Source organism: Silene latifolia, chromosome 7 (assembly GCF_048544455.1).
Source record: "Silene latifolia isolate original U9 population chromosome 7, ASM4854445v1, whole genome shotgun sequence".
NCBI classification, from domain to species: domain Eukaryota; kingdom Viridiplantae; phylum Streptophyta; class Magnoliopsida; order Caryophyllales; family Caryophyllaceae; genus Silene; species Silene latifolia.
Genome location: NC_133532.1, coordinates 13,863,343 through 13,890,405, shown reverse-complemented (window position 1 = coordinate 13,890,405; position 27,063 = coordinate 13,863,343). Strand labels below are relative to the sequence as shown.

Below are 27,063 nucleotides of genomic sequence, written 5' to 3'. Positions count from 1 at the left end.
ATCAGTGGTGGTATTCCCAGCAATAAAAATGTGAATTGTATACGATCATTGTATCGTGTGGCGTGTGATCGATGAAGAGTGACCATCTTATGATAAACGATGAGCATTTTAAAAAAGTGATATATGAAAAGAAATCTTATGGGTCTTCTTGAATGATCAATTTCACCTTCTAAAGTTGAGAGGTATAGAGGATTCCGAAAGGATAAGACGACAAATATATTTAGACAAATCAGAGAAGAACATTAATTCTTATTTCAGACGGATTAGCCTTCAGAAGGCCTTATATGACCTTATATGGTAAAATGTGGTCATTTCAAGTTTTCAACTACATCGCATTTTTATGATAAAATACTTTAAACTGGGTGACATTTAACTGTAAATGAATTACATATATTCCATCTGAAGATTTCAGGCGAAAATAATCGTATAAAGAAAGACGGTCCGGTAGAAGAAAACGATAAGCAATGTTGTTGATAGGGACTGGCTTTGCCCAAATTGGACCACTGTCAATCTGTCATGCCGGAGGATTCTATATTAACACAAACACATTATTTTTCTACAAAAATTTGCAATTACTTTTGAGCAGATATAGTACAAAAACAGCAACCCTCGGAGAAATGCCAGACACACACAATTTATCGTTTCCTTACTCCTATGCGGTGACAGACAGAAAATTTTATTCCGGTGTCGCTATAAGTATTTTAAGCTGTTATTATCGGTTTGCTCTAGAATTCTTCCGAAATCTTATCTATATAAATTCAAGAAATACTCATCAGACAAATACTGGCCACGCGTCATAAATGCAATTTTTTTTTTTGGAAAATCTAGGTTATAGTGGGGCCGAAGGTGTCTGGCGTATTTAATTATTAAGATATCCGTCTTTTCAAACACGCGATAAATTAAAATGCAACAAATTATATAAAATCATCTTATAGAATACTTCTTCGAATTAATATTATGATAAAATTTTATACGTTCCGTGTAAAGAAAATGCATAACATTTACGCAGAATTAATTACAAATGCGAGTAAATGTGATTAAATTACATAATTTTTAAAACAAAATTACACAATAAAATTACATAATTTCAGAAAGGAATTACAGTTATATACGGGATCGAACATACAACGGAAATGAATTACAAAAATGAATTACATGTATTTTTGTTAATATTATTGTACCACGAAATCATAACGTAATTTTTTAAAAGTACAGGGTACAATTTTTTTTTTTTTTTTTTTTTCAAAAAACAATAATAACGGCATATATACTTGGAATATAAAACTCGGATCCGAACTATCACCACAAGACACCGAAATTGGTAGGTGACAATGATAGATACAATAGAAATGCAAAAAGAAATATACATAAAAAAAACATTAATTCTGACCCAAATACATACCCGTGCAATTTTGCACGGGTTTAAAACTAGTAAATATTATAATCGAAAATAAACAATTGACTAGAACAAACTTTAAAAAAAAAAAAAAAAAAAAAAAACAATTTTACAAGACTTGAACTCGGGTAAAGTAACCATATCATTCCGTACAACACATTAGGATATTAGTAATAAGATACCTGTTGACCTAATGAGACGGTATCATAATAAGATTATAATTATAATTTTTAAATAGCCCATAACTTCAATTAAAACCCATTAGCCATTCGATCGTCTTAAACTTGCAGTATAGTAGTCATAACTCATCAATGACGGGTCTATAAAAAAATTCCGAGGTGGCGATAAAAATGTTAAACATACTTGCATAAAAATTACAATTTGTTTTTGGCATTAAAATTGGACAAAATACACGAAAAGTTAAATTCTCTGGTGTCCCGGAACCTTGTAAACGCTATTTAACAATAGCACCTATGTAAAACCACCAATGATCATTTGTTTTTGATACGAAGACTATGGATCCAGCGATTGAGAGGATCCATATTACTTTGTCCCGGTCAATATTACTCCATGTTCGTATGACAAATTTACCGTTCTTAAGACCAGTTTGCCAATTACAATAGCACCTATGTAAAACCGTCAACTAGTGTTTACGAATGACCAATATTGGTAGGGACTGGCTTTGCCCAACTGCGCTACAGCCCACAGTCATGTCAGAGGATCTTGCACAATCACATCACAGTTCAAAAAAAAATTGCCAGTACTTTTGAGCATAAAGAACAAAAACAGCAACCATGAGAGAAAAGCCACAGAGAAAGCATTTCTCTCCAGAACGTCGCTGATGATCGAATGCAATCCATGTATAAAGCAGTCATTGACAATAATTCACTTGCCTATGAAATTACATAATGAAAGTGCTATATAAAAGGATACAAGAAGTCTCTCTGACGAATATCGGAGTAAGATAGGAACTAACAGATGGAGTTGCAATCTGCTTGAGAAATTACCAACGCCATTTTGCTGCTGAGTGACTAGCCTTCACTTGCCTTGAATCAAAGGATTTTTGTCCTTACAATGGTGGTATCTTTGGCATAAATTCTTCAGTGTGGCAATCGAATGCTGCATGGCATTCAGTTTTGTGTCCCTAAACATGCTCTGCATAAAACAAGAAAGTTGTGTAAGGTCGTGGGGTAATTATTCAAAAACCCAGCAAGTTATTAATCATAAGTCTTGTATTACATGCTCTCACAAATTCTGTTATGAATAACGCAATTAATTATAGGGTTAATTGGTTGGTCTTGTAGACAAGACTGAACCATATACATCTTTTACGTTAATAAAGTTGTTCACATCATACCTCGTAGTCATCTCCATATTTTTCAATTAAGGGTTGCATATGGACGCGCTGCATAGCTGTCAATGGCTGTAATGGTGCTCGTTTGCCATCCCTGCGCTTCTTCCCGAGGGCTGTTTTGAGGTCTAATGAAACGTCAAGAATGTGTGTGTTAGTGTACATTCTCATTACAGTATTATACGACTCGATTTTGTTGATGGTGAAAAGACATGCTTATAAATGGTTACTGCAAAAGAACCCAGAAATACTAATAGCTCTTATCTAACAACACCTAAGTGCTTGTTTGATTCGCTATGGGAAGATGAGATCAAAAGCTTTTAAATACACATGACCCGTGAATTGGACAAAAGTTGTTTAGTTGCGATAAGAGAATTGCAATTCATGTAAAAATTCATGGGGTGTTCTACTTCCCAAAAATATTGGCAGCCAAACAAGAACTTGTTTACTTAATTCCTAGGATTTCCAACATCATGTGGATTAGATAGGCCATCAAACAAATATATTAAGCAGTTAAGCCATTTGATCCATATCCAGCCTTTACGTTGTCAAGCTGTGATGTTATTGAAAAGAAACGCAGAGTAAGACTCATATTGAAAAGATACACATCACCATTTGATCACCAGTTCCCCTAAGCCATGCCCAAGATCAGAGCATTAAGCCTTCTAAAAGGGAGTACAAAATTTACAACAGAGATACGGTTTTAGAAACTTAACCACTTTTTGTCGGAATGGCACAACTTTTGACAAAAGTGGGACTCAATTCTGAAATATGAAATACATGCACGAGTACACATTAGTAAGACAAAAACTTTTTCATAAATTTGAAATTTTAGAGCATTTAAAAGTGAGAGAGATGTTTAACAGTATGGCTTAAAATTTGAAAGGAGTAACAAAAAAGGTGTCGGATTGGTAAAGGAAATCACCAATCCATGCTCCTCAATAAGCAATAACATAAACCAGTAATCAAATTATCAGCTACCCAGCAAATATACACAAACCAAATCGCTAAACTGTATACACTTCTCACTTTGCTGAGTTCAATCGCCAAAGTCGGTTACATGAACCTAGATCGCCGACAGCCCATCTCCACTTCCATACAGCAAAACAAAACCAAGACAAAGAATCATGTACGCAGAACGAGTGAAAAGATCATACTCCTCCTGTTCATAATTAATGTTATGCCCACATCAACAGTTACACCACCATTTCATTACTACCAAATATCAACGGAGCCACCCCGACAATGAACATTCTAGTCAAATTCTCCGATTCCTATTTAGAATTCCCTGTATTACTCATTCGATCCCTTACATTTGTTCCCACACTAACTACAAATCCGGGCGCTACTAAACCAAGAAATGTAATCATGGAACTACTACTCTACGCTTCCCAAATTTAGCATTCATAGATAACATATTAACAACTAAACACCCTAGAGCGTTTAGCATCGCTACTTTTAGTCGTCTGGTACGATAAGACAGCAACAACATTACCAAGTCCCTCAAGACTTTTGGTTGTCTGCTACGCAACCTTACACCTATGCGGCATTTTAAACTATGACGAGTATTATATACTCTGTACTACTCCATCTGTCCCCGTCATTTGTTGTCCTTTTCCATTTTAGGGTGTCTCACTCAATTGTTGCCTTTCTATTTTAGGATTGCATTTGATGAACAATTTGATCATTCACCCTCAATTTCATCCACATGTCATTTAGTAATTGGCTCTCTCCTCTTTCCTTGTCTTTGTGCCAAAACCAAATGACAACAAATGACCGGAACGGAGGGAGTATTTAGTACCAATGATTTGTTTAGTTTTTAATTCTCCGCGATAAATGTTTTAATCCGAGGTAAACAAATGATTAGGAAGAAGCATAAAAATCAAAACTTTAAAATATTCCTAGCACAAAAACTACACAAAATGCACATCAAACAAATTATTTCCAGTGTCCCGTGACTCGTATGTTAGCAACACAAAGAGACTGTTTCCAGATATCCCAAAATCAAAAATAAGAGACGGTCTCACAATAAATTATCGAAACTAACCATCTTCTTCGAGGTCACTGCCGGAATCGATAGGCGCAAATTCATCAATCTTAATGTCAGCAGGATCTTCAGGACGCGGAGGTGGGACTTGAAGAGAATCACTCTCAATCATGTGCGAAGTGCGGCATCTAACACCGAGCAAATTAGGGTTCGAAACAATGCCGAATTGCTTGTAATTGGAAATAACGCTGCCTTGTGCGTCCCATTTAACGCCTAAAGGATCGATAAGTGCGCGCAATTTTGGGGGTAAATTGAATGCTGGTTTCACGATTTTAGGGTTCTTCTTTGGAAGACCTACTTGTACTTTAGCTCTTGATGCTTTGTACTTTCTTCTTGATCTACCCATTTGTGATTTCGATTGATTTTTCTGGGTTTGTGTGGGTTAGGGATTGATTTGGGGAAACAATTAGGGTTTGTTTTTGGGGGAAATTATTAGGGTTTTAGAAGGGGTTTAAGTAGTAGGTCTCCATGGATGATAGTTTACAGAAGGGAAATTCCACATTTACCCTCCGAATTTCTTTTGTCTAAACAACAAAAAAACTTGTTAAAGGGAAAAAAGAAAGGAACATAATGTTATGTTTGTCTATATTAATTTGTTAAAATAAGGTAGGCATTTTCGATAAATAATTTTAAGTCAAGTTTAAAATTAATAAAAATTATCAATATGGGCTTTGAAAATTTTTTCATTACCCAATTCTATGAAAAAGAGAAGAGGTTATTGTGTAGGGGTGAGTGGGTGACCATGGATCGTGCTTTCTACGGGCTGCTTCACCTTACCCTTAGCTCAAAGGAGGTGCAGACTAGGTCGGGATTGCACATGCATGACCGTATCTCAGCTCACGTTTCGATTGGAATAAGTTGGACATTTCTGACATGTCAAAAAAGAGGCAGACGGATTGCCCAAATGGGCTTACCCATAGGCTAGCCCCCTTTTATCATGCAGGTGTTCAATAATGGTTAATGTCGTTGCTAAGTGATTTAAACACCCTTGGGCCTTAGTTAAGTTTGCTTAAGACATACTAGTATCAAGGAGGTATTAGAGTGTAATGTAGAGAGGGATCTAGCCAGACTTGTGACTCTTTTTACGATTAGGCATGACTAGGGGAGAGGCGGCCATATTATTATATTTTAGAGTGGGCGATCCACTAGGTTAACCACCTCTTTTTTTTTTCCTTTTTTGGTAACGAGGGAACCCGCGGCCGTTATTTTCGGTGCATATTGATTAACCACCTCTTATTAATGCGGGTGTTTAGTGATGGTTAATGTTGGTGCCCATTATTGGTTTTAAAACCTTTAATTACAAAGGTTTGAAATGAAGATAAATAAAGTAAATTTATGGTTGTTTTGTAAAAACGAAAGTTTCAACATAAGTTTCATCTTCGTCTTGAAATAGTCACCATGAATCAATTCTAGTATTGATGTATGTAGTGCCTAAATTAAACACCCTTGTTTTTTTTAAATATAAATAACTAGTGTTTTTTTTTATATAACCTTTGAAAATTTCATCTATATATCGAAATTTGAATAAGTTTCAGAAAACTCTAATTCCTACGAAAAAATATTCCTTCAATAATTTCACTTTCGTATGTTTTCGATTATATTCATTCAAATTTTAGTTGTCACTTAGTAAGAGTCGATCATGTGAATCATGATCGTTTGTATCTCGTCATTGCTTTACCATTGCGAATTTAACACATCATAAGATGTTGAATACAATGACCACATACGTCGGTTCTAAAGTACATGGGCATATGCTCATGTTCAACAATGTTGAATTTATGAGTTGATCTACTTTCTCCTCATATTTATTCCATTGACATACAAATTGTAGTAACACAATACACTAAGACAACACGTTCTGAAATACTGGTTTGAAAAGGTGTAGACATCAAACTTAAAAAACGACGTACTTATTTATGATTTCTAGTAATCATTCCCTGAAAAGAGTGGTTGACCGGGTGTAGTGGTTTGCAGTTTATCACGAATATTCGAAGATTTACTCAATCCACACCAAAAATAGCGACAACGGATCACTCGTCATTAAAAAAAAATCCGTCTCATTGTAGACGGACACTATTCGTCTAAAACTGTAGACGGATAGTGACCCTCTCACAAAATGCAAGTGGGAGGGCAAATGAGGGTATCCATTCTCATTTTATAAGAGGAACACTATCCGTATAGACGTCTACCGCTTTAAACGGATAACGTACGTCTAAACTCTAAAGTAAGAATTATTGGGAAAAAAAAAAAATGTTTACGAGCACAATTTTTCTGGACCGGAATATCCTTTGCTTGTTGGTTATAAATATGGACCGTCATTTCTAAAATCAAAAAAATCAATTTCCCCCTTTTCTACTTTCTTCTAGGGTTTTCTTCTCTTCTCTCTTACATCAACCATGAGGTAATCCATCTCTCTATCCAATCTATAATCTTGTTTTACATACTTTTCTTGTATCATTATTGATTGAATTCCTCGAGTTTCATAGTTAGGGTTTAGGGTTTAGGGTTTAGGGATTAGGGTTTTTCAGTTGTTGCTTCGTATCGCAATTATTCATTTGAAATGCTGCTTTAGTTTTCATTTGATTCCGCAATCTGTTTCTTGAATGGTATATATTTCTAGAATTCGAATTTTATAATTATGCGCTGATTATTTCGTATAGTTTGATTGGGTATAGCTTGAACTGTAGAACAGTTGCGATTGATTGTATTGTTATTATGCGAAATGACCGATATATTAGGTTTACAGTTTGTTACGTTTGTTTGTTTGTTTTGGTTTGATGGAATTCTCGACAGTCATGTTACTTTCAGCTATCGATTGCTGTTGATGAAGAGGATTGAGAAATTTGGTGTAGTTGAGCACTTGAGCGAGGATAATAATGCATATAAATAATTTTAAGAAGCTAAATTAAAGATGTTTAGTGGTGGTGTTGTGATGCTAAATGCATGAAGCTTCATTGCTCGTATCTGGGTCTGCCGTCGTTTGCATATAAATCTGTCCGTTAAAATATTTTTTTGGTAGTAATTTATGTTCTTGAGAGAGCTTGTTTGCTGGCATTGAAAGATATGCTTTCTCGTGAAAGGGTGGATTTCATTTATGTGGTTTAGGCATTATGAGTAGCCAATACATTGTGCATAACGGGCATCTTGATGCTGAATTTTTAATGCTTTTCTAATGTCCATTGGAGCTAACTATGGCGTGTCCCAATGCGTGTCTTGTACGGTGTTGTACTTAATATTTTCAATATTTGGTGCCAGTCGTCATCCGGAAGTGAAATGGGCTGAAAGGGAAGACAAAGTATTTCTGACTGTGATGCTGCCTGATGCTAAAAATCCAAAAGTTAATTTGGGTCCTGAAGGAACCTTTACCTTTTCCGCTACTGGAGGAGCAGGAGATCTTGAATATGAACTAAAATTAGATCTGTGTGACAAAGTCAACGTAGAGGTGAGTTTCGTCTGTTCATCCTTGACGATGCTGTGTAATACAAGTATTATGTTAAGAACTTTGTATGTCTAATTTATTTTTCTTATTTAATTCTCTGCTTAAAACATCCTGAATCAGTTAATAGGCCAGAGAGTATTTGGTAGTTAGGTACTGTTTAAGTCAATGTAGATGTGAGTTTGGTTGTTTACTGTCTTGGCGTGACCCCTAATATTATCTTACCAAGTATTTCTGTTAGTTTTTCCAATGTTACGTTCTGCTCAGAATAGCTTTTTAGATTGTGTGTTGAAGAGTATTTGGTGGGTAGTTTGATACTCCTAAAGCTAGCTGCAGATTTGTTAACTGTTAGCTGAGGTTGATTGGTCTAGCTTATTATGATGATGGAATGTTTTGTAGACAACATTCAAAACTTGCTGAATATTTAGGAGATGAATGTATAGATTCACTGTTATTTTAAAATATCGTCAAGCTTCATTTGTCAGAGTTAATTGACTTTAACAGTACAACTGTACAAGACATGGACTCAAAACAGGCAAATGGATCTGATATTGTACATGCTTCTGTTGCTGTCATCCTTCTAATTGTAATCGTGTTTCTGGTTAGAGTCGTTATTTTTCTCACACTTATTGTGTTCTCCATTACTCTAGGAAAGCAAAATCAACTATGGACTTAGGAGCATCTTTTGTGTTCTAGTGAAGGAACAGAAGAAATGGTGGAATAAGCTTCTGAAAGAAGGAAAGCCTCCACACTATGTGAAGGTTGATTGGGACAAATGGGCAGATGAAGATGATGATACTAGTAAGCAAGCTATTTCTTTCTGTTCATTTCTGTGAATGTCTTGGAAGTTTTTTCTACTAAACCTCATTGAATGTGTGTTAACTTACTGAATCTATTATTATCTTTGCTCTCTTAGGTGCGGCAGAACCTGATCTTGGGGGAATGGATTTCTCGGTATGGTTGCAACATATTTTCAATATTTAAAACTTATAATCTGTTTTGCTTCATCCACCTAATCTATTTGAAAATTTGCAGAAATTCGGAGATATGGGTGGAATGGGAGGAATGGGTGGAATGGGTGGAATGGAAGGTTTGATGGGTGGAATGGGAGGAATGGGTGGAATGGGAGGAATGGGTGGAATGGAAGGTTTGATGGGTGGAATGGGAGGAATGGGCGGAATGGAAGGATTGATGGGAGGAATGGGTGGAATGGGTGGAATGGGAGGTCCTGAGGAGTTCGAAGATGATAGTGATGATGATGGTAATTATTTTTTTTACTCTTTCGAATCTTTTGTGCCTCGCATGCCATTTGCTTAAATGCTTATCACATTTTCTTTGAAGTTTCCTGTTACCATTTTTTTTCTAGGGAATTTAAAATAGTAATATTTTCTCTCTTTTCTATTCTGCTTTGTTTCATTGAGTTGCTCTCCAGGTTTTCCTCTCATATGTATTTCATGAACTCTGATTTAAACCTAAAGAGTGTCCCTATGTTTTCATGTTGTGCCTAAACTTTGTAGAATTGAATTCGGCATAACCAGGGACTTGATAGGCCTACTGGAACAATTGAATCATAAAGCGATTTGGTATCTATCATAATTTTAACTTAGCATCATCCTACCTCTCAAAGTAACACTATGTATATTCAAAGTCTAGGGCCTTCGTAGAAGCATAAGTGGATTGTAGACTGCAAAGCTTGGATGTGTCTAGCAGTGCCTGTTGTAGGAGCTAGTGCAGACTTGCTCTTCATTATGTGTTGCCTACTATGTTGCCCGGACTCGGTTAGAAGTATCCGACACGGGTGCGTGTCCAAGTGTCGGTTTCGTCTATTTTATGAAAAAAAAATCATGTTTTTGGTCTAAAATGAAGTATCCGAATGTCCTACCCATGTCCGAGTGTCGAGTATCCGACACGGGTACGCGAGGTTATATTGAAGAGTCCGAGCAACATAGGTTGCCTATTTTCTAGTGATCACCTTGTCGGTCTTTCTTCTTGAATTGTCTCTGTTTCTGTGTAGTCATTTATATATCCTTTCCCGGAGTATATTTATAATGAATATAGGACATTCACTCATAGGCTCATCGCATTGCGTTATTGTTAAGATCTACTCTATTTAATATGTATGTGTGGGAGGTAGTTTGCAGTGTTCCCCTTCCACTATATACTTGCTATCTATGCAAAGTTTTTAAGTCCTGCTGAAACAGTGTATATGTTGGCAATACAGAGGTAAAGTTTAGTACATTCGACCTCCTACTTGGCTATTTGCTTGAATCCTTGAGACACTCTGTGCTGATAATAGTGTTTCTATTAGGAGATAGTGGCCTCCTTCCAAGAACGATATATATAAGGTGACAACTGACAATAGTCCTAGTGCGATTTTGCTCCGACTGTTGTCGCCATTTATTGGCAAATCTATGCTGGCCTGTTCTTTTATGAAGTCGAACTTTTGTAGGACTTCTGTTGTAAATGTCTGTTTTCTGTGGTAAACTTGTATGAGCATAACTTTTCTTGCTAAAGAGGTGTTTATTAATAAAAAATGGAACTTCGAAACTGCAGAACTAGAAGCCTCGAAACCAGAAGCCGCCAAAACTGATGATAAGCCAGCCGCAGCTGAGAAAACGGAAGCAGCTTGAGATGATCGGCATAGTTGAGCTAGCAATGGCGGACACCCAACAGTCTATACCTTCGAAAATATTTGCTTGTGTTTGGGGTGGCTGAGTTTTAGAATCTGGGTGGTCCGTTTTTATCGATGACTGTCTAGGTGTTTGATTTTATTATATGGTTGGTAGAGTTACTGGAGTAGTTTGTACCTGAGAATTTTCATGGATTTAATGGTCCTCGAACGTTTGTGTGATATCCGGAGTTGAAGAAATGTTTGTGTGCTATACTCATGACCTGGTTCTATGATATTTTTACTAAAATTGATCCTTATATTAGGTTAAACACGTACTTTTTTTTTTTTTGTGGGTGGATTATCGCGGTAGATGGGATGGGTTTTTAGTTGATTTAGTGGAGTAAAAATTGGTCTTCGAGAGGTTAAATGCAATTATGATTTGCAACTGGTCCATTTTTAAACCTCAACTAATGCTCGAAGTGGCCAACCAAATTTTAGTTGTTTTTTTTTAATCGACCATAGGAAGAAAATTTTCAGAGCGTTACAAATTTACAATGATATCTACTTTATTAAATGAACAACCACAGAGCCTATGTGGCGCTATGTGGTTAAAAGTTAACAAGTCAAAATTTACTCTTTTTTTCCTGATTTTAAGGCCCACGTTTTATATGTCATTTAATTATCCAACATTGTTTTAATTCGTTGTTCGTTGTGCATTTGTGAGTCTATTTTTGAAATAATGGTCAAAAATAAAATATTTGTCGTTTTGGGTCGGTTTTGAAAATATTTGTCAAAATGGTGTCCACGTAGGCTCGGGATTTCTAAACCTGAACACGCCACTACTAGTGGCGTGTTTTCTGAAGGAAACACGCCATTAGTAGTGGCGTGTCTTTACAACAATTTTTTTCCTCAACTGACTGAACTTTTAAAAAAAAAAAAATAATAATAAATAAGACACGCCATAGGGGATGGCGTGTTTACCTTCCGAAACCCGCCATTCCCAAAATGAAGTTTCTTTCCCTACTCATTATAAACACGCCATTGGTAGTGGCGTGTTTTAGGTCCAGAAATCCCGAGCCTACGTGGACACCATTTTGACAAATATTTTCAAAACCGACCCAAAACGACAAATATTTTATTTTTGACCATTATTTCAAAAATGGATTCTGCATTTGTTCATTCCAAAATTTATGAATCCCAAAATACAAATGCATCGTAATGATTTATACTGTTATACATAATAAATATACAAATTCAAATTCAAATCCAAATAATTACAAATTTAATAATTGATATGATTGCATAATAATAAAAAACGATTTGAAGAACCGAAAATGGTTATGATCATTTTTTTAAGTAAAAAAGTAAACATTTAAATATATATAGTGATTGAAATAAAACTCAATATATAATTACAAACGAGTATCAAAATTTTTTAAAATGGAAAAATTAGACAAAAAATTAGAGAGAAAACTTATTGAAATCGAAAAAATGGCAACGAATTACATAAAATACTTCAAAACTGATAAAACAACAATTAAATACGGGTAAAAAAAAAACTACATGCAAAATAGTTTTGAAATCAAAAGTCAAAATACCAGAAATTATGAGCACCCAAAAACTTAAAATGATTTTCTATTAATTCAAAAGAACAAGCTAAGCTGCAACAAATATAAATTTGATAAGCTCCCGCATAAAGTTCTAGCGTCGTGTAAATTTGATGTATCTTCCATCATAGAAGCTTTGTCCACCACAAATTGTAATTATTGATTAAATTTTTTATTTTGTTTAGAGATGGATAATTAAAATAGTTTTAAAAACGATATTGAGGAAGAAAATAATTTGAGTAATTGCATATTGAAGGAGTATAGAAAAATATGGAGAGTAGTTAGAGGGAGGAGGAGAAATCTAATTACATTGAATTTGTACTTTAGGTTACGGTTTCGGTTAATTGTTGTCCTTTGGTTTTAACACAAAGAACAAAGAAAGAGGATGATGCCAATTATAAGATGACACGTTAACCAAATTAAGTGTGAAGGATAAAATTGCTCATCAAATACTATTCTAAAATTAATTAGATAACAATTGACTGAGACACCTAACATAAAATAAGACAATAAATAAGTGGGATGGATGAAATAACACTACACATCAAGAGATAGTCTATTAAGTGGATCTTGACTCGTCTGAAATATAGTTAAACTCCCTTCTGTTGTACACCCACGATATAAATGAACACTAAAAAATGTAACAGATGGATAACACAAAATCTCATTGAAGACGACACGTATCCGTCACTTTGGAGTGACGGATACCATTTTCTCTTACAAATGACCCAAATAGAGGAGAGAGGGAAGCACATGGGGGTGCCCCCACCTTGTCCCCCTATCCGTTTTGTGAGTGACATTACCCGTCACTTGCTCCGACCCGTCTTCAGTAAGACTAATTGGATGGATAATTGGATAAAATTAAGTTTGCTTTTGTCATTGATTAGGATTGTATAATGTAAAGTAATTAATCTACAAGACTACACGTGTAATGATATCTATGAATGAATCAATTACCATGGTCCAAACAAAGGTCAGTGCTTGCATCGTACTACGGGCTTTTTAGAGTTAGATTACGGAAGCAATGACATCAAATTGATCACCATCAATCTTCATTAACAAATTATTTAAAATACATATAGAGTTCAAATTACTCTATATATAACCCATATTCTAACTCCAACTTTGCAAATCAAAGAACAATAAAATTAATTATGGCGGATGAGATCGTGTTGTTGGAGTTTTGGCCTAGTCCTTTTTCTACTAGGGTCAAAATTGCACTACAAGAAAAGGGTATCACCAACTATGATTCTAGGCAAGAGGATTTTAAATCCAAAAGTACATTACTTTTGACCATGAACCCGGTTCACAAGAAAATCCCGGTTTTAATTCACAATGGAAAACCAATTTGTGAGTCCTTGGCAATTATAGAGTACATAGACGAGGAGTGGAAACACAATTCTCCAACTTTGTTGCCTACTGACCCTTATCATCGAGCTCAAGCTCGTTTTTGGGCTGATTTTAATGATAAGATGGTACGTACATTCTTCGTTTATTTTCTTGCACTTCTATCGCCAAAATTACCATAGTTATATATTTATTGTGTGCGTTCTTGCATGTTTTATTTTTTCTACTTAAGAGAATGTAATAATGATCATTTAGTCTCGCAAATCTAATTCAATCGATCTACCCATTTACTAATTAAATTGAGAATGATACAGTTTTTCCACACTCTGAGGAAGGTATGGAGACAAAAGGATGGAGCAAATGAGGAAGACAAGAAGGAATTCGTAGACTTGTTAAGAAAGCTAGAAGTAGAGCTCGGAGATAAACCTTACTTTGGTGGAGATACATTTGGGTATCTGGACGTTGTATTAATCCCGGATTATAGCTGGTTTTACGCCTTTGAGAAATGCACTCAAGTAAACATCGAGGCCGAGTGTCCGACACTCGTTTCATGGGGAAAGAGGTGCATGGAAAGAGACAGCGTCAAAACTTGTCTTCCTGACCAGTTTCGTATCCATGACTATGTTTTGGAGCTTAAGAAGAGGTTTGGAAACGATTAAGAATATGTATTCTACACACTGATTTATATATGTTTCTCTACTACGGAATATTAATGTATTATGTTGTATACACTGATCTCTACTACGGAGTATTATGTTATGTTCTTTCCTTTTTTTTAGACGACTGCATACTAGTTTTATTCTCTCTGCTATATTAATACGGAAAAATATGTTTGTGGAAGTTTTTGTACTAATAAAAGACGTTTTACTATATGAGTTCCAACTATGTACCAAAAATATATGTATATATATATATATATATATATATATATATATATATATATATATATATATATATATATATATATATATATATATATATATATATATATATATATATATATAGAGTCAAGTTCAAATGAGTCCACCTAAATATTTGAGTCCCTAAGTCCTAATCCTAGCCATTGATCTTGTAAGATTGATGATTGAGATTTTGAAATTTTAAGATGAAAACTTTAATGTTTTATAAACGAAACTTTAATTTATGTGTGAAACTTTAATAGTTTAAAATTATAACTTTAATGTTTAAGGTTATTTTATAAATAAAAATTTAAATTTATGTTAGAAAATTTTATTTTAAATATATAAAATTGATTTTTGAGTGAAACTTTAATGTTAAATTTTGAAACTTTAATTTTTTTAGACAATTTTTAATATAAAAATTTGAATTTATTTAATTTTACTAATTTATAAATATAACTTTAATGTTTTACGAGTGAAACTTTAATGCTAAAAATTTAAACTTTAATATTTTTAGTCAATTTCTAATATAAAAATTTGAATTTATTTAATTTTACTGATTTATAAATGTAACTTTAATATTTTACAAAAGAAACTTTAATGGTAAAAATTGAAACGTTAATTTTTTTAGACAATTTCTAATATAAATATTTAAATTTAATTAATTATACTAATTTATAAATTTTATTAATTAATTTCACTGCTTTTTGAATATAACTTATATGTTTACAAGTGAAACTTTAATGCTAAAAATTGAAACTTTAATATTTTTAGGCCATTTTTTATTTAAAAATTTGAATATTTATTTAATTTCACTGATTTTATGAATGTAACTTTAATGTTAACCGAATGAAACTTTAATGGTTAAAAATGGAACTTTAGTCTTTTAAGGCGATTTCTAATATAAAAAATTGAATTATTGTGATAAGGTAATTGTGACTAATATTTATTTAGTTCACTGTTTTATGAATGAAACTTAATGTTAATCGAGTGAAACTTTAAAGTTAATCGAGTGAAACTTTAATACTTGCGAGTCATGAGTCATTTATATAGTCGACTTGCGAGTCATGAGTCCTTTTATATAGTCAATCCAACCACCACCATAAACACCCATCACCACCACGCACCCCACCAGATCTGAAAAAAAAAACGAGGAAGGAGAACCAACACACCCACCACGACATCACTAACAAACACCTACAAAAACGGAAACAAAAAGAAAAAAAAGGGAAAGGAGAGTCGGGAATGAGGCGGCAGCAAAGAGCACGACCCACCACCAACGCAATTAAAAAACAAACGAGGAAGGAGGCGGCGAAAACCACCCACAACCACAAAACTCACCACCCATGACCACGACACCACCACCACCGTGCACCCCCAAATTGAAAAAAAAAAAAAAAAAAAAGCAGCAGCCCGCCACCACCTAGCAAATCTGAGGAAAAAAAAGAGAAACGAGGAGGCGGCGGCCTGACCCACCACCCCCACAAGCCCCACACCTACAACAACAACAACAACAACAGCCACTCCATTTCTCAGATTTAAAAAAAAAAAAAAAAAAAAAAGGAAGGCGGCAGAAGAGAAGTGGTGTCGGGTGGAGTCCGAGAGAGGCAGAAAAGGAGAGAGGTGAGGCGGCGGAGAAGAGGCTGACGGCGGTGGAAAAATTTTAGGGGTTTAGAGAGAGTGTTTAGAGAGAAGAAAGGAAGTGAGGAAATGAAATGGGAACTAGTTTGTAATTAGGGTTTGTTTGTTTTTATATGTCATCTTTTTTTTTGTTTTAATCTTAACCCTTCATTTGTTTTGATCCAAAGGTCTAGAATGGGACTCATGGACTCATCTAATCTAATGGGACTCACTTGAACCTAATTCTATATATATATATATATATATATATATATATATATATATATATAGTGATAAGTTCTTCTAAGTCCTTAATATCTTTTGAGTCCCTAAGTCTTTATTAGGGCTCTTGGATTAGAAGAATGGAGAGTGGAGATTTGCCTAGTTTAAGCCCATTATAGGCGTGAAAAAAAAAAAGGAAATAGGGTGAGCGGGAAAGAGAAGGGTCAATGTCGGTACAACTTGCTATTACCCACTGTGCACACACAAACACATGCATAATCACTCAACAACCTTCCTCAACACATTTCTTAGACATACTCCACCAAAACACAATTTGAAAAAAAAAATACTCATCGATCAGCGAAAATTGAGAGCGAATCCTACTTTCTTCATTTCCCATCTTCCTTTATCAGCTTCCTTGATCATCTTCCATTATTATCCTTGAGCATCTTCCATTATTATCCTCGAAGCTGAGAGACAAACAACAAGACCAACGTCCAACGTAAAAAATGACGGATTTGCAAATGGTTCCATTTGGCCATGGTAATGATTGGATTGTTTTTTTTTTTATTTTCTTCATGTTAGTTTATATATAATATTGTTTTGAGTCCTTAATATCTAATATTGTTATGAAAACATTAGGTTAGATATTAACAGTTCTTTAAATATGACGAGGAAGTGTTTTTGAAGCTTGTTTTTTATTATGTAAAATCTGTTAAACTTCTCCATGATGGAAGTTAAACTCTGTGAATAATAAGTTCAACATCATAGTGTCAGGCTTGAAATTTATAACAGTGAATTCGATGAAATTGTAATCTTAACTGCAAAAGGTGTGAATGTAAGCCACCAAAGTATTATTGTAATTAGTATGGTAGAATTGAATTTCAAAAGTGTAATATTTGTATCTTAAATTAAAATTGTCAATATCGTAAGTATAACTTATAAAACTGTAATTATATGTGATAAAAGTATAATTTTAACAGGTAAAAGTGTTATTGTAAGAGACGAAATATGTCAGTGTTCAAACTGTAATTGTAATAATTACAAGTATAATTGTAACATACAAAAGTGTAATTATAACAACCAAAGGGTTGATTGTAACAGAAAAGCTGCAACTTTATAAACTATAATTGTAATAATAAAAAGTATAATTCTAACAGATTGGACTGTAATTTTAACAGGCAAAAGTGTGATTGCAAAAGACAATTTCTGTAAGTTTTCAAAATGTAATTCTAATAGAAACAAGTATAATTGTAAGAAAGAAAAGTGTAATTTTAAAAACCAAAGGGTTGATTGTAAGAAAAAGTTTAACTTTATAAACTATAATTGTAATAATAAAAAGTATAATTCTAACAGATTGGACTGTAATTTTAACAGGCAAAAGTGTGATTGCAAAAGACAATTTCTGACAGTTTTCAAAATGTAATTCTAATAGAAACAAGTATAATTGTAAGAAAGAAAAGTGTAATTTTAACAACCAAAGGGTTGATTGTATAAAAAAAAGTGCAACTTTATAAACTATAATTGTAATAGTAGAAAGTATAATTCTAACAGGCAAAAGTGTAATTATAACTACGAAAAGTCTAATTTTAAGAAATATATAATTTGAACAAATTTATGGGTTACTTTAAGTTGTTATGAAAACAATTGATAATTATTACGCTATTGTCAGATAATATTGAGCACAATGGAAAACAAAAGCCGAACGAAGAAGAATTTTGCAAAGATGTTGAAGCTAAGTTCACCCCGTATGTTGGTCGAAATTCCTGGAAATAGAGGAAGCGAGTGACATTTTATAGAATTTATCTTTGTTGCTTGTGGTTTTGATGTGCGTAAGTACACAACTAAGAGATGGCGTGGAGGCGAGATCAAATCTAAACTGTTGGTTTGCAACCGGGAGGGGTTCAAACAGAAGGGACAATTGGAGTGTAGTGGCGGCCGGGACTCGGGTAGGAGACACAAAGTCGGGCGTGTTGGTTGCAAAGCGAGGATTAAGTCGTTTCTTGATGAAGGGGGAATTACGAATTGACAGATTCCACAGTGGGCACAACCATGAACTCGTATCGACCCGAGAGATAGAGAGTTCCAAAAGTTGGCATGCAACATAACAGACTATCACAAAATGATAATCCTTTATAATTCAAGGGTGAGTTAATTAAAATTACACTTGTCTTGATTGAAATTACACTTGTTTATGTTATAATTTCACAGTAATTTGTTAGAATTACACTTTTGTCAACTAAAATGACACATCTTGCGTCTACAATTACATTTTTTCTTGTTAAAAGAACACTTTTTTTTTTTGAACTTATACATTTGTATCTGTTTTCTCTATCAGCAAGAGATAGAGAGTTTCAAAAGTTGTCATGCAACATAACAGACTATCACAAAATGATAATCCTTTATAATTCAAGGCTGAGTTGATTGGAATTACACTTTTCTTGATTAAAATTACACTTTATTTTGTTAGAATTACACTTTTGTCATCTAAAATTACACTTTTTGCGTCTACAATTACATTTTCTATTGTTAAAACAACAATTTTCTTTTTTTGAACTGATATATTTGTATCTTTTTTTAATTATGTTTTTGATGAATGAAATCAGTAAATCTAAAAGATTGTCATTAATCAACAGTGAAGATAGGAGCTACGAAGACGTACAAAATTACGAAGGAACATGTTAATGGGTTTGAAAACATCGGTGCTAGTTTGAATTCTTTTAAGAACTTTCACAGGGATGTAAAATGCTACATTCATGAACGGGACGGTCAGATGTTCGTGGACCACTTTAAGGAATTGGTTGTTACTAGACCAGGGTTCTTCTTTGACTATGATGTTGATTCTGACGGTAGCCTTAGTAAAGCTATATGGGCGGACGGGATCGCTAGAAGGAACTACTCGGTTTTGGGGATGCGGTGTCATTCGATCCGACGTATTCCACCAATAAGTATGACATGTCATTCACACCTTTCACGGGGTTGATAATCATAAACGGTCGGTCACTTTACGTGGAGCGCTTGTTGCTCATGAAGATGCGGGGACTCGTTTAAATGGGTGTTCACCCGTTTCCTGGGTGCGATGGGTGGCAAAGAGCCTAAGTACATTATCACCGATCGGGATCTTTGGTATTCTTAAAGCGGTGCCATTGGTGTTCAAGACAGCGCGCCACCGCTATTGTATGTGGCATATCATGAACAAGGTTCCAAGCAAGTATGGAATGGCGAGAGATGATTATTCAGTGTTTCTAAAGAAATTGAATGCCATAATCTGGGATGAAGACATTGAACCGGCAGAGTTCGATGCAAAATGGGAAGAAATTGGCAGGGAACACAATGTTAATAACATTGACTGGTTCCAAGAAATGTTCGCTAAAAGGAGGCAGTGGGTTATGGCTCATTGTAGGGACCTAGATATGGGAGGTGTTATGAGGACAACCCAAAGATCAGAGAGCGAAAATAGTTTTTTTAAGAGATTTGAGAGTAAGTCAGGAACATTAGTTGAGTTTACGATGCGTTTTGACAGCGCGATGGACCAGCAAAGACACACACACGAAAGCAGTTGACAACCGTAATGAGACACGGTTTCCCTGAAATATCAACGCATCTAGCTATTGAAGTGCACGGGCGGAAGTGTACGGTCATAAAGTATTCGAGGAATTTAAAGAAGAGGCCAAGTGGTCAATTGGTACTTGTAAAAGTAGAGGATTCACGAGTGTGGCTCTTTAGAAGTGACCACTTTGTAAGAGATGCAAGCGGGAGAGAAATTATGAGGTCACATACTTTGCCCAGGTATCATTACAGCATTTGTTTACTAAAATTATACTTTTATCCGTTAAAATTATACTTTTGTTGATTAGATTTACACCTAGGGTTGTTAGAATTATACGTTGGGTTGTTAAAATAATACGTTGGGTTGCTACAGTTATACTTTAATCAGTTAGAATAACACTTTTATTGATTAGTATTACACTTTGGGTAGTTAAAATTACAAATTGATTAAAGTTATACTTTTATCCGTTAGAATCACAATTTTATTGATTAAAATGCTACTTTTGTGTTTTACTACAGTCACACTTTCGTCTGACTGATTTAACTAACATATTACTTTATAATGTTGAACTAGATACACCGAAAGCCACTTGTAGGCTGAGAATGCTTGAGAGGAAAGGCATCATTTGTCGGCATGTCATATGGATTTACTCATCAAACGGAGTGAAGATTATTCCAGAACAATGTATTGTTAAAAGATGGTGTAAAGATGCAAGGTTGTCTAAAATGTTCGATAGTAATGGTGAAGCAACGAGGACATTGATATAATAGATGGAAAACAGTTGCGATGTCGATAATGTGGTCGGAGATTCATCAGACAGTTGGGTTGCTCATGGGCAAATTGAAGAATGATGTCGAGAACTTCTCGTGTCTAATTAGACAGTTTAAGGAGAAACTCTCACCATTAGGATCACCATTGAATAAACGTCAACGGTTGGAGAAAATTCTTGGATGTTCTCCTCTGCGAGGAGATAACCATTTTGCCGCCCAAGAAATCCAAGAACAAAGGGAGCGGAAAGAGAATGTTGTCGAAGAAGGAAAAAGCGATTGCTTTGGCAAGGAAGCCAAAACGTATGTGTAAAAACTGCAAGCGATTAGCTAACCATGACAAAAGGAACTGCCCTAACCCATTCGCGAGCACCCGCCGGACTCGCAATCGTCAGAAACCTCGTCGGAAGAAGAAGAAGATGGAGAAGACGAAGACGAAGAAGAAGGAGAAGAAGACGAAGAAGATGAAGAAGCAGGCATCTTAGAATAATCAATTTAAGACGTAATAAGTAGTGCAATTTTTTGGGATGTCTACACAAAATACGAGGTACAACATGATGTTTCGTATTGTGTTTAGACATCAAATCGCCAGAAGACAACTGTCGCCGTTGGTATTACAATGTATTTTGATGAAGTTATTTAGTTAGAATTACATTTTTCTATTTTAAAGTTACACTTTTGTTATTTACATAACACTTTTTGCCTTAGAATGACACTTTTCTCTGCTGCAATTAGACAATTTGTTAGTTAAAATCACACTTTATTCGGTTAGAATTACAATTTTCTCTACTAAAACTACACTTTTGTAAGTTTAAATATGTTCTTCAAAGTATGTAATTTTAAGTTAAAAAATGTAATTCTAACTAAATAATTTGTTATTTACAGTAACACTTTTTTTAAGTTAAAATATGTAACGCTTGACTATCATGACAAATTATGTTCTTCAAAGTACACGATTATTACTTTGCAACATCTTTCAGATAGGTAAAACAACATTACTATCTTTTCATAAATAAAACTACTAAAATGACACTTTTGTCTTTTAAAATTACATTTATATTTTATGTAATGTAAGGTAAATCATCACTTGATATGGCTGTTAGAATTACACTTCAAGGTTACAATTACAATTTTGTGTATTACGGTCACACTTTCTTCTCGATGATTTAGCTAACATATTACTCTATATTGTTGAAGTAGATACATTGAAAGACATTTGTGGGCTGCGTCTTGCTTGAGAGGAAAAGGCATTCTTTTATAGAATGTCGTAAGATTATTTACACAAAAAATAACTGTCTACATTAAGTTTGCTAACAATTTATGCAAATAATACAAAATATGAAATAAGTGTTTACATAGCCAAGGGAATATTCCAACAAAAACAGAACTACTAAATTAAGGTTGTTATTTTTTCACATTGGGACGGCTGTCTACGCTTCATTGTAATACCTTCCACGGTTTGTCCTTCGTGCTAACAAAAGCTTTGACCTTCTCGAGCACACCTTCGCGCAAAATGTTCATGTCTGCGCGAACGAGGGTAGCTACCAACTGGATCACCAAATAGTGCCGTGATTTCTTCTTCTCGAGATCTTCATGTTGAAAAGGAAGACCCTCGTATAAGAGCATCGCCATCATGGTGAAACAGACCCGACTACGGTTGGTTGAGAGTTGGTGACATCCCGCTGAAAGGTATCGCGCGCACACATAATTAGGAATTTTCCGTGCCCTAGTGTTCTTCTTTTCCTTATCCCGTGATTCTAAATAATCACTCATCTGCTAGACTAGCAAATGTACATAATTACCCTATAAAAACTGATTGAACAAAAAAGATAGCATTCGGAAGAAAGCGATCGAAAATAACTTACAATTAAACGCGCTGCTTTGCCAAACTGCGACTTCTTCAAGTCAGAATGCCTTTGCCCGTCCAGCAAGTCGACTGTATTTGATTTGTGATTGATACAAACGCATGCAAAATGGTCGTTAATGCAGAACGGGACAAATAGCAAGTCTGTTTTCAAGTTAACGGTGCGGTCGCTGTCGACGATGAAGGTGTCCCGGTCTGGTGCAGTCGTCATAGTTCTTTGTCGATTGTGTGCCTGGTTGCTCAAACGTCCCGAGCATACGCAACAGTAAATCCTTGAAAAGGCAATAGTGAACATGATTACTGTGTTTACATTGTCACCCAAAATTACACTATTGTCCCTTAAAATTACACTTCACACGGTTAGAATGACACTTTTGTGGATTAAAAGAACTAAAGTGAAACATTCACATTAAAACGCTGTAACTAAGAAAAGTGACATTCTAAGCAACAAAGGTGTAATACAAGTGGACATAAATATTATGCAATGATAAATGGAATTACCATGTGACGTATACCAAAGAATGACATCCTCATTTGGTCGCCATATTCCTCCTTCTCCAAATGGTTCATCAAAATCGACCAGCACTCGATCACATTTAACGACATAAGGTTTTCAGGCATCAAGGACATAATGTCTTTTCTCCGAAGCGTTGCGTGACGGGTGTACCAGACCAGCTGTTCACTGCACTCCGTAATATTAAAGATGTCGTTAATTAAAGTAAAATAAATGTCAAAAATAATCTGAGTATCCTTGAATAAAGAAGGCGTTAATTAAGCCAGCGTGACAGACCGTTCATCATAAGTGTGGTCATCTAACAAGCAATAGTCGGCTACATGCTTCCTCCTGTTTTTAATATCCTTGATTAACGCCTGATTGCCCCGGAGCAGCTTCGACACCACATTTGTGTTGAGACCACCACCCTACCACGGTCGAGAGAGCGACCCAACCCGTCCCCCTTTCCACGGGGATGGCTCTTGACGGTGATAGCGCTTGACCGGATGGAATGCGCATGGCAACCGGCGTCACCTCCCGAGAATGGGCTTTTCAAATTCGATTCTGCGAGCACGTTTTGTGGACTCCGGCCCTATGTCATCATCTGTTTTCCTCTTAACAGCATTCAACTTTCTTGTCAACGGATGTCCAGCAGTCGTTTTGAAAAAACCAACCCTGGTCAGGATATCTTCTCGATCATCGTTAATGTCACGAGAGGACGAGTGTTGCGGCAATCTCGACACGGTACAAACTCATAGCATCCTCTTTCCCGAGGTCACATTGAAAAGGGCTTCCGCGGTAGAACATCATATGTAGCATCATGAAAACACCACAGTCATTTCTCGAATACCCTTGACCTTGCCAGCTGAACTCAATGTTGACAATCTTGAACCCGCTGACCTTTGCCCCCTTAGACAGCCCTTTAGACACCAAATACTTCCCCATTATATTTGCCTGGACACAAAAAAACGTCATTGAGTTAACGTAGTACGACCCACTAAAATTCGTTGACTTTTAAGATATCAGCAAAAGAAAAGTGTGATTGTAGCAGCACAAAGTGTTATTTTAACTAACATAAGTGTGATTGTAGCAGAGGAAAGTGTAATTCTAACAAAATAAAGGGTTATTTTAACAGGCAACAGTGACATTTTAACAGAAAAAAGTGTGATTTTATTAGACAAAAGTCTAATTGTAGCAGCATAAAGTGTTATTTTAGCAACAAAAGTGTGATTCTACCAAAGGGTCAAAAGTGGGATTTGTAGCAGAATAAAGTGTTATTTTAGCTTACAAAAGTGTAATTCTAACAAAATACAGTGTTATTTTAACAGACTACATTGTAATTTTAGCAAAGAAAAGTGTGATTTTAGCTGAGAAAAGTGTAATTCTAACAAGATAAAGTGTTATTTTAACATACTACATTGTAATTTTAGCAAAGAAAAGTGTAATTCTAACAAAAGGGTAATCAAAAGTGGGATTTCTCCAACCAAAAATGGATAAACTGTAATTTTAACAAAGAAAGAGTAATTGTAGATATCGGCCACTTACGGAAATACGCGCTATCCCTCCGTAAGGGAGCGTTTCTATTGGGTCATCGTACTTGCGGTTGTCGAGGTAGTCAATCTGCTCGGTGAGAAAGTTGATGCACACGCAGCTGTAGTGATCACCGTCGCCGGATAAAACGGGGAGAAAGATCTGCACCATGTGTTGCTAAGATCAGAACAATTAAAACTTAAAAACCATGAGACAAGATTACATGTTTTGTTACCTACCATGTCCGTATCAAGCTGGAATGGGGCACGACACATTTCAGCCCATGAATCCCAGCCACCAAAAATGTCTTCGTCTTTGTTCAACACTTTCCCAAGCTTTTGAGCGTCCCAAATCATAATTGCAGGGGACTGTAATTTGAAAAGTGTTAAATGCGTGAACAGATAATTAAAAGAGCTATTTTATAAAAATAAAGTGAAACTTTAACCAAAAAAAAGTGTTAGAATTAACTCAGAAGGGAGATGTTAAAAGTATAATTTAAACAATCAAAAGTGTAATTCTAACGGCAAAAAGTATCATTTTAACGGACAAATGTGCAATTTTAACATACAAAACCAACGTTTTAACTTTAAAAAGTATAATTCTAACGGACAAATGTGTAATTTTAACACACAAAGGTAACATTTTAACTTACAGTGTGACTTAGTCCAAAGAAAGAACGGGATATGTCCGAAGGTTTCATGATGTGGTTGAGTAGCAAGCACCAACCATCAATAACACTGGTCATGATTTGCTCCCCAGGGTTCAAAGTTGCAATATCTTCCCGGGTAATGAAATACCACTCGCTGAATTGGACCAATTGTTCCCTACAACGAAAAAATGAAATTAGCCAACAAATATATATATAATTAGCAATGTTAAGAGGCTCTTGTAAAGAATAATACACTTACAACTCGTTAAACACGTCGGCGATTGATTGAACGCATAGTCAATCACATATTTCCTGTCACTTGAACATTGGCACTAGGAGCTCCCCGATTGAATGCTAGGTTTTTCGTCGCAAAGCACAAATCAGGATTAGGTGCCCCACAATCAAGAGAACACCCAAGGTTCTCAATGACGTGATCCATGCATGGTAAGGGCTCACTCGAGTGAAGTAAAAAAGGATGGTAGCTCAGATCACTTTGTGAGGGACGTACGGGACCGGGATAGGAATGTCAACGTTCTCTGCCTCTGGAAGAACGTCAGCTGATACCTCTCTTCTCTCGACAGTCCCTTCCGAAGACTTCCCGGCAACATCCTCAACTGCCGCATCTGTAATAAAAATAGTGTTATTTCATCATCAGTAAGTAAGTGTAACTGTGGCAGAGAAGAAAGTATAATTCAGTAGACAAAATTATAATTCAAACAAAATTGAGTGTTATTTTATCACAAATAAGTGTAATTTTAACTACAAATAGTCTAATTCTAGAAGACAAAAGTGTAATTGTAAGCTACAAAAGTATATTTTTAACTTAAAAAAGTGTAGTTTTTAGTAGAGAAAATTGTAATTCTAACTGAATAAAGTGTGATTTTAACTAACAAATTGTCTAATTGCGGCGAGAAAAAGTGTCATTCTAAGGCAAAAAAGTGTTCTTGTAAATAACAAAAGTGTAACTTTAAAATAGAAAAATGTAATTCTAACTAAATAACTTCATCCACGGCATTACCTCCGTGATCCTTGATCTTGACCCCATCCACTACCTTCTCTACCACCTTGTCCGAGAACTTATATCCAAATTTGGCTCATCATTATTCCAACCCTCCTCATTTACACAACCTGACAGATATTGGGTGCTCCTCGAGCAATAGCGTTTACTTCCGCGAAGAGTAGACCTGGCAAAATCAACCCGACCCGATTGACCCGACCGAAAAGGATGACCCGAGACCCGAAATCGACCAATTGCCTGAACGAATGACACCCGAAGCCCGAAGTGACCCGACCCGACCCGAAAATGACCCGAGCTTTCATGGACCCGTAAATGACCCGACCCGAAATGACCAATCCGAAACCACTCAACCCGAAAATGACCCGACAAAATATAACTTTAATTGACCCTAATAGACTTGAAATGTCTCTCTTCTCTTAATCTTTGACCCGAAAATGGCCTCGACCGAATTAACCCGACCAGTGCCCGAAACACACCCGACCAACAAACCCGAAATAGACCCGTAACCCGAAATGAACTGACCCGATCCGAACTAACCCGAAAATTTGAGAAACCCGAAATGACCCGACCCAAACTAGCCCGACCCGAACCCGACCCGGTTGACCCGTTTGCCAGGTCTACAGAAGAGTATACAGTGCTTGTCCATTCTACGTCCA

At 35.5% G+C, this 27,063-nt stretch overlaps 3 protein-coding genes across 12 annotated transcripts; 2 read left to right on the top strand and 1 right to left on the bottom strand.

The window, feature by feature from the left end:
* Window positions 1-2,132: 2,132 nt before the first annotated feature.
* Window positions 2,133-5,300, bottom strand: LOC141591798 (uncharacterized). Its single transcript, XM_074412273.1, has 3 exons — window positions 4,795-5,300; window positions 2,754-2,875; window positions 2,133-2,551 (listed from the first exon to the last, which is right to left on the bottom strand). The coding sequence occupies exons 1-3, from the start codon at window positions 5,138-5,140 to the stop codon at window positions 2,435-2,437; spliced, it is 585 nt and encodes a 194-aa protein (XP_074268374.1). The 5' UTR covers window positions 5,141-5,300; the 3' UTR covers window positions 2,133-2,434.
* Window positions 5,301-7,088: 1,788 nt separating this feature from the next.
* Window positions 7,089-11,155, top strand: LOC141591797 (uncharacterized protein OsI_027940). 9 transcript variants are annotated; one of them, XM_074412272.1, is made up of 8 exons: window positions 7,089-7,195; window positions 8,050-8,236; window positions 8,881-9,031; window positions 9,147-9,184; window positions 9,266-9,320; window positions 9,360-9,377; window positions 9,456-9,491; window positions 10,784-11,155. In XM_074412272.1, the coding sequence occupies exons 1-8, from the start codon at window positions 7,191-7,193 to the stop codon at window positions 10,858-10,860; spliced, it is 567 nt and encodes a 188-aa protein (XP_074268373.1). In that variant the 5' UTR covers window positions 7,089-7,190; the 3' UTR covers window positions 10,861-11,155. The 9 variants fall into 9 exon arrangements, with proteins under 9 accessions (XP_074268373.1, XP_074268372.1, XP_074268369.1 ...); XM_074412271.1 differs by having other exon boundaries at window positions 9,417-9,491; XM_074412268.1 differs by having other exon boundaries at window positions 9,266-9,308; window positions 9,375-9,491.
* Window positions 11,156-13,574: 2,419 nt separating this feature from the next.
* Window positions 13,575-14,492, top strand: LOC141590907 (glutathione S-transferase U25-like). Of its 2 annotated transcripts, none has more exons than XM_074411422.1 (2): window positions 13,575-13,923; window positions 14,131-14,492. In XM_074411422.1, exons 1-2 carry the CDS (start codon window positions 13,603-13,605, stop codon window positions 14,452-14,454), a joined length of 645 nt encoding a protein of 214 aa, XP_074267523.1. In that variant the 5' UTR covers window positions 13,575-13,602; the 3' UTR covers window positions 14,455-14,492. The 2 variants fall into 2 exon arrangements, with proteins under 2 accessions (XP_074267523.1, XP_074267522.1); XM_074411421.1 differs by having other exon boundaries at window positions 14,110-14,492.
* Window positions 14,493-27,063: the final 12,571 nt, after the last annotated feature.

Excerpts from the sequence above, each read along its gene's own strand:
- LOC141591798 (XM_074412273.1), bottom strand. The coding sequence starts at position 5,140 with ATGGGTAGATCAAGAAGAAAGTACAAAGCATCAAGAGCTAAAGTACAA. Across the intron at positions 2,876-4,794 it reads CAGTGACCTCGAAGAAGATG|ACCTCAAAACAGCCCTCGGG; the intron begins GTTAGTTTCGAT and ends ACGTTTCATTAG. Across the intron at positions 2,552-2,753 it reads AATATGGAGATGACTACGAG|AGCATGTTTAGGGACACAAA; the intron begins GTATGATGTGAA and ends TGTTTTATGCAG.
- LOC141590907 (XM_074411421.1), top strand. The coding sequence starts at position 13,603 with ATGGCGGATGAGATCGTGTTGTTGGAGTTTTGGCCTAGTCCTTTTTCT. Across the intron at positions 13,924-14,109 it reads CTGATTTTAATGATAAGATG|TTTTTCCACACTCTGAGGAA; the intron begins GTACGTACATTC and ends AGAATGATACAG.
- LOC141591797 (XM_074412263.1), top strand. Across the intron at positions 8,237-8,880 it reads GTGACAAAGTCAACGTAGAG|GAAAGCAAAATCAACTATGG; the intron begins GTGAGTTTCGTC and ends CCATTACTCTAG. Across the intron at positions 9,032-9,146 it reads AGATGAAGATGATGATACTA|GTGCGGCAGAACCTGATCTT; the intron begins GTAAGCAAGCTA and ends TTGCTCTCTTAG.